Here is a 10,598-nt window from a genome sequence, read left to right as displayed (position 1 = left end):
ATGATAGACCTCATCATAAATCACCCTGCATGCTTTGCTATGTGGACTGCCATTGTGTGGTGGTGCAAATTCAGCATCCAGACCTGTATATGTCTCGTGCCATGCCAAAGTCTCCGATTTTGGCCACTCTGTCTGGTCCAGGGCAGGTAAGCAGGCAATTTCTGGCAGCAATGTCTCTGAAATACACAGGATCATTTACTCTATAATAAGGCAGGGTCATAGTTGATTGTTTTTTATGTGTAACAGCTCAGAAAATCAGTCAAATGTGTGGCTGATTATGTCTGTCCAAGTCAATATAGTATATGAATCTTTGAGAAAATAATAGAATTGTTGTGTTGTTTTTTAAATCAGGTACTTAAAATTAAATAATACATTGTTGGGTTTAACAAAAAAAGTAAGTCCTAAAGATATGATACTCATTCAGGTGTTTTTGTTGCAGTAGAAGGGGTATTCTTACAGTGCAAAACATCCTCTCAGCCATTGCTACATTGTGCTTTTGACATGGATTTCTCATAAGCATACACACAAGAAAGTGTAGCCCTGATGCCACATTTGATTCAGTTTGTATAAACTGAGCTCTTAGCAGTAATAACTATACTAACTAACTATATATAACTATATATATAGTATATATGGTATAGTTCTGAACCTGTGTATGAAGTGGTTCTCTTCTAGGTAGCGACAGCCAAAGGCGATGTCTCTGGCCATTCGCAGCAGCTCCCGCATGGTGAGACAAGAGGTCTGGCCCTGGATGCAGCACAACTCAATTTAGTGTACCACAAAACACACACGCACACACTTCAGACACACACACACATGCACCTCAGACATTCGCACACACACACACACACACACACACACACACACACACACACACACACACACACAGAAAGGTGCAGTACAGACGTACAGCTCTTGGCCTGTTCTGTCTCAGGAAGCTCTTCATGTCTCCTCCAGTCATCAGCTCCAGCAGGATGAAACGTGGCAGGATGTTCAGACTGACACCGATGCAGCGCACAATGTTCTCATGGCTGAACTTGCTGCATGGACGAACAGTGAACAACAGTTAGGTTAGCAGGCCTGCCCTTGTGTGTGTTAATCATATAAAACGTGCTGTTTGACATGAGGAAGACAACAGACATGACAATGTAGATGAGAGGGAGCGACACATCAACAATTTTTTTTAAAACTCTTATTTACAGCGACAAATCTTTCTATCTCTTAAGTCACAGTTTCTGACTGCTGCACACCTGGAAACGCCAGCTTTATAACTGCACCTTTAACAACGTTTGTAATGCAGAGAGTTTGATATGATTTCCGCATTTCTTCTGTTTTGATATGTTGATATATTAACGTAGGCTAAATGTTGCCTCATTTTTATATGTAGTGAAGCGAAAATGCTAAATGATTAAGCAATAAAATTAACCACTTTGGCACCCACTTTGGGAACCACTGCAGTGAGAGATACTACTACATTTTTGCCAGATGTGTTAATCTCATCTACTTGAAATTTATGGAATTCATTCAATGAGGAAACTCTTCAGCAACTACAAAACTAATTAAAACCGCAGGTCTGCAAGTGAAGATTTAAAGGACACAATTGTTAGTAGTTTTGAGTAAAATATCCTGAAATTTTCTCCAATTGCTTCAGCAGATTCTAAATAGTTCCTTAATTACATTGCCCTAAAAGAAATTGACGTATTGACACTTTTTCACTGGCAGGCTTTATCCGTGTCTTGGCTGTCATCGTCATTTCTTTTTCACAGTTGAAACATTTGAACCAATGAAAAAGCTGATGGACCACACAGGGAAGTCTGAAAAGGCCGTCCAAGATGATGCTTCACTTCACTTCACTTCGGTTTTCATCTGAGGGATAAACATTATTACTATTTTTGGGGCATTTTTAAGCCTTTATTGGATAGGACAGCGGATAGAGTGAGGAAATGAGGGAGAAAGACAGAGAAAGGGGGTGACATGCAGCAAAGGACCAGAGGCCAGATTTGAACCGGGTCCACTGCAGTGAGGATTCAGTCTTGTACATTTGGTGCGCACTCTGACAACCAAGCTAACCACACCCCAGGGATAAACACTTTTAAAATATTAGCACAATCTACAGACACAGTGGCCTGTATTTTCTCACTTCTCAAATATCAAACAAATCTGTTATTGTGTGCACTCAAATCCAGATTAGGAACAGCAAAAATGGTTTTATACTGGCCTCGTGTTTTTTCTTAGCTCATTAACAAACATATGTGTTATCTCAGCACTGTTATTTAGAGGGGCTGTACTGTAAAATCTACATTAGGACGTCTTCTTTGGATCAAGTCTCTCTAAAAACATCTCTAATAAAATACCTAAGGGATGTTTGGAATGGAGAGTAATTACTGGTACTTAGAAATTAACATCACGCATAAACTAATAATAGTTAATAGCTACTAATATAAGAGACCGATATATGTGCTTTTGATTTCTAGTGAGTTTGACGTCTGGCTCTGGTTGTTATCTCCTCTAACTCGAAAAACAATTTAGCTATGAAACAAAGCCAGTTGCTTTCTGATGATGAGCACACTGCTGCTTCACACATCAGGCGTGCTGTAAGAAGGATGCTTTGGGTGAATCGGTGTCTGAACTAAACCTTATGGCTGCCGGCACGGTGTGTGTGAAGGAAATATAAAGCTGCAGTATGGTGCACCTCATGATCAGCGCTTCCATCAGGAAATCCATTTCATCCTGTTCAGAGCAGATTTCTGGAAGAGTCTGTGGAGCAGGAAGAATCAGAGAAGCAGTTTGAGGAGTGTGTAGTTTTTATCTGAGGGCACCGACTGAACTAATTTGCATTCTTCTTTTTTACAGTCATCCGTCATGCTGTGCAGTCGTAGTGATTTAGCAGTCTTGGATTTCATCATAGATAGAAACCACCTCATTACATTTTCATATTATGTAGTAAGTAAAACAAATAACGTTTTTCTAAATAAATGCGTCACAAATGCCTGCCTTTCAAATCCTACTTGCGTGTGTGACCTTTAGATCCAAGAAGTAGGAGCGCCCCTGTGGGAGGTTGTTGAGTAGATTATATGTAATCAACATAACTCCTGGTGAGGTGCTATCATCTAACATTTAGGTGCCACTTGTCGTCATGTGGAAACTGACCTTTATGGCCACCTGCATGGGATTGTTATCGCTGCTCATCCCTAGAACCTGTCCTTCATAGACTTCCCCAAATGCACCATGGCCGAGAGCCCTGAAAAAATAAGGTGAAAAATACTAAAACCAAAGAGAAAACAAAAGCACTGCGTGTACTACAGGTCTGGACATCAGCACAGAGAGCCATCAGAAGCTCCAAGTGACATTTTGACATCATGTTCTGTACCTGAGAAGTATTATGTTCTTCCGTGGCACTTCCTTCAGTTCGTTGAGTGAGGCGGCTTTCCCTGCAAAGCAGTAATTGGGGTTGTAGTCGGTCATGATGGTGGAGGAACGGATCTTGCTCAGTTTATACTCTGGACTCTGCAGACGCCCCCTCACTGCGTGCAGGTCGTTCTTCCTGCGGTACCACACTAAAGACAAAGACAGGACAGAGACAAGCTTGTTTGACTTGAAAGTTAAAGAAACGTTTTTGTTGTTTTTTTTTAAAAACATTACCCTAACTGGACCCCACTCTCGCATGTAAGTTGTAGAAGCAGCTTCCTGACTATCTACTGACTGTAGGAGCGGTAACACAAGGAGGGGTCAAGCCACATCTCAAGAGTCAATAGAAAAACAACATTCTTAAGGGGCCAGTGAGAAAACTGTTGCATAAATGTGAGACTGCTGTTCATAAAGTTGGTTCAGTCATTTTGTTCTTAAAAGAGTACTCCACCGATACAGCATTGCATTCCTCAAAAATTCCACAAAAATTTATGCAGCTGAACAAGAGAAATTGTCTTCTTTGTCTTACTTGTCCAAACTTGTAAAGTTACCCACAACGCAACTCGATCTCTAACAGTTTGGTCATATGTTCAGGTATGTTGCTAGTAGCAGCTAATGTAGCCTTGTGCCTTTAGCCTCGGGATTCAGAGGTCTGGTAAACGCAGTTCTTGAGGCAGTTTATCAGACTTTGCTCCACCTGGAGATACATTAGGCTTTATACAACTTTTTTTCATAACTGCAGTAGTACTCCCAAAAACCTGTAAACACAGTTTGATATGGAAAATTGGTGGAGTTCCCTTTTAAGACAAATCCTTCCCCACACAAACACAATGTTTTGCAGGGTGCAGCTTGGAAGTTCCTCTCCTTGGTTACTGCTCCTAGACTGTCTGTGCCAGTGAGTTTGGACTCACCCGCTGTGGAGGCAGACCACGTCCCCAATGCAGGTTGGTAGTCTGCCAGGGAGGGGGTGTTGCGTGCAGGTAAGAGGTGCCGTCGAGCCATCGCCCGGTGCAGATGCTAGGGACTCAGGGGGGTTTGGATGAGGGGTGGGTTGAGGAGGAGAAGGAGGAGGGGGGAGGAGGAGGAGGAGATGGGGCGCCCAGGGAACAGACTACCTCCCTGCATGGGGGAGAGCTCAGGTGAAGAGACACCGTTAACCTGAAGGGTGTGTGTAGGTGCAATTTTTTTTTCTTTTTGCAAAGGAAAGCAACATGTATGTAATTGCACAAATGTCATGTTTTTGTTTTAGTATTTGATTTTTTCACTTGCAAATTCACACAATTACACACAATGCTGTTAGTGAAGAAGTCACACTAAATAGCTCATCCATTTAAAAAAAAAGGTTTTCGTGATTATGGTGTTCATAGAAGTCAGCTTAGTTTGGTAATTACATGAGTGTTACATGTCATGCAGTTACACAACTGTTGATAATTAGCCAAACAAACATCTGTGATTAATATCTGTCTGGTTAGGCTCTGATTACATAGAGGGCATCTATGTGTGGCTCTACCAAACCAATCTAAAAAATCTTTTGCCTTATTGTTTCACATACTAACATTTTCATTTTTTTTCTGTCTGGTCTGTTCAGAACTTTCAGTCTTTTATCTGAAAAGACCATTTATCTGATGACGAATATGTGCTGGCCTGGCTGACCTTAACTCAAGCTAACCTGTCCTTTCCACTTTAATGTATTTGCCATTTTTCTAAAATACGACTGCCGTATCAACGTTGTTGCCCATTTCTGCAAATCTCTCATCTCCTGAAAGGACAGTGCTCCCCTACAGTTCTGTTTTGATTATCTGCATCAGCAGAATTATATATAGTATTTATCATTTATTAAATTTTCTCAACATTTTTTATTCTGGTATTCTAATCTTGTAAAGAAACCAGTACATCATATGGGGGTCTGCCACTAGAACGTATTATTACAACTACAAAAAAGGGTTGATCCCCATGAGAGTGTGAATGCGGGGTCAGAAAATGTCATGTCTGTCTAATCTGCTCATTTGTTTTCCTTTCCCGTGTTGAAGGGTAAATTATGGTCCAACAGTGGTGTTAGATTAAGCCCCGAAGTTGCCAAGATATTTTGCTTTAGTGACTGGCTAGAAAACTGACATTCTCAGGTCTCACTGCCGATGGGAAAGAAATCTCCATATTGCTCCTTTAATCTGTGAAATTGACTATTTATTTTTCATTTTCCTTACAGTAGGTTCACTGTATTAGTTCAGTCAGAAACCCAAACTGCTTTTGTTATGCCTGGTTTTCCTGTCAGACAGAGTACAAACACAGAACGGTGAAAATGTAATTGATATCATACAGGAAGTCAGTGCTGTACAGATTTCACCAGAGGCCCTTGCACAAAGTTTAGATTCCCCAAAACTGTCTGTGGGGGAGAAAGAGCGCGTCTTCCACTGTCGAGTTTCACTTAATTTTCAGCCCTTTCAGTGAGGTTACGGAGAGGACGAGAGAGAATCTATGTTCAGACTTCTTCTTAAACAGCACTTGGTGGGTCGACCAAAATGTCAGGATTCGCTTCCGAATTATCTGCAGCAGAAGGTTGTCAAAAAGGTGACAAAGGTGCAAAAAAGAAAGTAGATTTATAATCCCTCACTGTCCTATATTACTGCAGAGTGACTGCATATGTTGTTGTTACAACTGCATACAAACTGTATTTATGTAAAGTGTCTGTGGTTAATAAGGTATAGAAGTCAACATTAAACAGTATATATTCCATAGCAGCGTTTAAGACCAAGTTACATACTAAGGCAACACTAACATCATTAGTTAGTGTTATAATCATAATTAATTGACTCTTTATCCCTCAGATGTCTTTCTTTCTCTTTCCTAGAGTTTTATTGCCACTGAGTGGTATAATTAAAACTGATTATTTGCTAATTCCCTAATTATTCCTATTTTAAGCAGTTTATTTGTGCAATCAGTAAAGTATTTTACAGCATGTCTGACTGTCAGATTGTCTCAGATCACAGAAATCTAACACATCTAGTCATCTCTTCTCTTCAACAACAGATGCCCACCTTCTCCCAAATACTTTTTTATATATCACAGTGCTTTGCGTGAACAGCAGTGTGCTGCATCACAGCTGAAGTTTGTCTGCCGTTTCCTAACTATCTCCTTACAAAGAGTCAATGCCCCTGGGTTAAGATAAACTTTAAATTGTCACTGTCCACTTCCCAAAATGGCTGAAAATATTATCGCACTTCTGTATTTTGCCATGTTGTTCAAATCTTCATGTCTACAGAATCATGACTGTTTCAGGGTTTGTTTGTTTTTCAGCCGGTGAATCATAATACCTGACATTTACTGCTATCTAATCTAATCTCATCTCATGCATCAATGCACATCTCCGACTGAGAGGAACTTAAAAGTTAAATGTCAAACCTTTCCGCTTGTCCTTTTTATAACCAATGATGTAGTTTTATAGAAAAGTCAAAAAGTGAGATGCTTACAGTGCATCTTCGTTTCATGCTTCTATGAGAGAAATCTGTAGGCAATAAATACGACATATTAACAATATGGTATTTAACTGCATTATCTCACATCTCATCTGCGGGATAATCTTGTTTCACACTCTTTGGCACAAAAAAAAGGTTAGACACAGCCATCAAAAGGAGAGCCTCTCTTAAAATAAGGGCTCGTAATAAAAGTGTCCATATGCGCTCACTTCATATTGTGTCAGCAACGTTTAACCATCCTTCCCACAGCTCTATTAGTCATCCGGCGCATAGCCAGAGGAGGGCATTTAAACCACTTATTAAAAGGTGTTCCTGTTTCTGTTGTGAGTAACATCTGGAAGCATCTGCATAATCCAGTTGTGTTCACAGCCGGTGGAAGGTCGTGGGCACAGACTGCACACAGAACTGGAAGAGTCTCTTACTGAGGATAACGCCGGCGCAGATCAGCGCGATGCCGCTCACTACGGTGGAGACCACGATAGCCAGGATCAAAGATGTCGACATCTGGCCCTGCGGAGCCAGGCCTTGAGGAGCTGCTGGGAGAGAGGGGAGGAGGGGGCTGATAAAGATACCTCAAAAATTGTTTTAGTTTAGATGCGTTCAGATTGGAAAGACCTTTGATGGAGTTATTGCTTGGCATTAAAATCAACTGCCAACACAAAATGGCCCCATCATCCAAAAAGTAGTGTTTGTTACGCACCTACAGCGCCGATACATGTGACGTTGTCGCTGGCCAGTACATCGTCGTCGTCGTCGCAGAGACAGACGATAAGGTGAGTGTCTTCATCTCGTTTGCAGCTCTGCGTTTGACAATGGCTGCAGTTCAGCTGCACCTTGATCTCACACTCGCCGTGACTCTCCATGGCTAGAGGGAACAACGGACAAACACAACACACACAAACTCTTCATTGGAGGGAGATCATTATGTTTGCAGGATACTTCAACAAGGCCTGCAGATATATTCTATGTTTCTTTTTCTCAGCAAATCCCATGAAAAGAAAACCAACAACCAAACCAAACCCAATAATGAATTGATCCCTCTCACAAGTATAGTCTAATGCTTTATAACTCCCTATTATTTGTGCCATATAGCTAAATAGTTGTCCAAAAATATACATATAAAAAACAAATCATCAATGAGCCACACTGTTGCACTGTGAGTCAATTACTCATATACAGTCCCCACTGCTGTAAATACTTGCTAGAGCATCAGCACGCAACAGAGTATTAATCCACAGCTGAAAATAGTCCCCAAGAAATGCACTATTTACTTCTGTTTGAGTAACATTTACAGAAAACTACAGTGCCCAGCTGTTTTTGTTTTATGCTGTAGATGTAAATATATATTTTTTAAATTTATTAAAAGGCTAACTCATTTCCTAATGGTCTTAGGGCTTAGAGACACAAACCAGGTAGAGAAGTAAGAAATTACTGAGAGATGGACTAACACACTGTTGGTTTTGGTGTTTTCATTAGATTTGTTGACAGCAAAAGCCTGGTCCTTTAATCCCTGAACGCATTACATGATGTGCTATAAGCAATGTGATCAATTATGTGTGTATTTGTGTAAAATGCAGTACTTGTAATAAAATGGTTCTATAATACATTAAAATATCATTACTGGCTCAACATGTTGGGATATATTATACATTAAGTAGCAATAAGATTCTTTGGTAGCACTTTATAATAACTACACACTATAAGGACTTCATCATTTATAAAGCATTATTCATACATTAATACACATTAGTAAGTCATTCATAAACACAGTTATAAATGTTTTATTCTTTGTTATCTATACACTCCTCTTCAAAACTCCAAGATCTGCGCTTCCAGAGATCTGCTGTGATGGGACCGCTAACTTGACATGAAATGTAGTTATTTAGAAATGGTCTAATAGTGCGTGTTCATTGATGTTTTTTGACACTTAATAATACTGCAATTCATGATTAATTCTGGTAGTTACTAATGGTTAGTAAAGTATTTTGCGTGAGCTCATCTAAAGTGAGGACTATCTATGCCTTACAAAGCATTTACAAATGATATTGTAACACACAAGAATCAGTTATCTTCTGAACAGAAAAAGGAAACGGACACAACACAAAGGGATACAGAACATATTATTTATTACAAAATGCCTTTCACCCATTCATTCACAAAAAAACACAACAACACAAGAGACTATTGCTGCATAAACTGTACAACTGTTGATGTAAAATTAACCATCTACAACCCAACCCGTTCTCACTCCCAAGTCGTCACATATGGACCAATGGTCAAGACCCCTTGTTGTCACTTTATAACACACTTGGGAAAGCCCTGTGGCATCGTTTTTTAATGCTAAAGACAGGTCTAGAATATTTAACACTAGTGTAGAACTTTAGCTAGTTTACCAACCTAGGTTCTGAGGAGTAGTGTGGGGGTAAGAAATAGACTGTGTGTGATTAAAGAACAGTGGGCAGGTTTATTACAGTCAGCACGGCACGGCACACTCTCATAGTACACCAACCATGTTTCAAACAATCCCCAGAATAAGAAGAGCTCTTTCATAAAAAATACAATTTTAAAAAGTGTCCAGTGTCTTTCAGTTATTTGTATCTCTACCTAGGCAGGATAATGAACGTGTGGTGGATCTTTCTCCTGTAATCTGATGTGTCAGTCCTGTTAAATGGGATCAGAAGCAGCTGGCCACACCATGGTCCGATCTCATCATACAGGGTGCATCATCTCTGGGACTTGCTCGCCATCTGCATCCAGCGAAGAGTTGACCTCTAAGCTACAATCCAGGGTCTCAAAAACCAGGGTGCACGTATAGTGCAGAATAAATCAGATAAATCATCACAGTCAATGTTCTTCAAATAAGATCTCATCCCGTTTGTCAAAACGCAATATCATCACCCTGTTGTCTAGGGACTCTTCTTAAGTTTTATATTGTTATAAGGTTACCAAAGATTTATAACTTTACCAGGTAGCATTTAAGCAAGACATCACTAATGTTACTATGAATAAATTAAATTTCTCTTAACATTACATTAAATTAAATTACAACCAAAAGATACTGAACAGAGTTTACACATTTTAGTCAAGGAAATTATCTTTAACATGTATTATCATAAATACCGTAAATAAAAATACCTCTGAAAGTACTACATGTGCTTACACATCCAAAAGTACCTCCAGAGATTAGTTTGAAACCAAGACACAAAAAAATACTGTTACGCACTGTAATACAGTTCACGACATCGTGTTCACAACATCCTCCGACTGCTTTTAACTTACAGTAATATGGTTTTAACCCGCCCATTTAAGCTAGCATCATGCTGCACTTTTAGCTCTCTCCTAAAGGTTACAAACTTTACTCACCGGAGTTTCCAGGGGGAAAATGACGGCATTCAAAAATCCCGAGTGATGGTGTCTTTACACTCTTAACGAGATCTTACGCGCTTCTGGGCCCGTGTGATCTCGATATGCCAACTGCGTCTTGCAGCCCGCTTCTCTCTGGTTCTTCCTCGGTGCGGTCTGCCGCTAAAGTGAGAGCACACGGCAAAGACTACTGAATGCGCCAAGGGTCACAATAGGGCTGCTTTCCAGTCTATGTTTAAGCCCGTATTTTTTATGTGGGCTACAGTCTATGGTAAGGAAGAGACATGGTTGAGAAGGGCGGCTTGACCAGAAACCATACTTTCACTTTTTTCCTGTGTTAAACACAAAGTCAAT

General features: G+C 40.1%; 1 protein-coding gene across 1 annotated transcript in view; it reads right to left on the bottom strand.

Moving 5' to 3' along the window:
• ltk (leukocyte receptor tyrosine kinase) overlaps positions 1-10,598 on the bottom strand; it is an 80,082-nt gene that overhangs the window by 6,624 nt on the left and 62,860 nt on the right. The window contains exons 18-25 of the mRNA XM_046062127.1: positions 7,582-7,746; positions 7,304-7,417; positions 3,371-3,557; positions 3,151-3,241; positions 2,693-2,757; positions 911-1,040; positions 650-747; positions 84-176 (exon numbers count right to left, since the gene is read on the bottom strand). Of these exons, the coding sequence (XP_045918083.1) occupies positions 84-176; positions 650-747; positions 911-1,040; positions 2,693-2,757; positions 3,151-3,241; positions 3,371-3,557; positions 7,304-7,417; positions 7,582-7,746 (943 nt within the window). The remainder of the gene's footprint in view (positions 1-83; positions 177-649; positions 748-910; positions 1,041-2,692; positions 2,758-3,150; positions 3,242-3,370; positions 3,558-7,303; positions 7,418-7,581; positions 7,747-10,598) is intronic.

Source organism: Micropterus dolomieu, linkage group LG11 (assembly GCF_021292245.1).
Source record: "Micropterus dolomieu isolate WLL.071019.BEF.003 ecotype Adirondacks linkage group LG11, ASM2129224v1, whole genome shotgun sequence".
Lineage (NCBI taxonomy): Eukaryota > Metazoa > Chordata > Actinopteri > Centrarchiformes > Centrarchidae > Micropterus > Micropterus dolomieu.
Note: the sequence above shows the minus strand (reverse complement) of the source record. Positions and strands in the feature narration are given on the sequence as shown.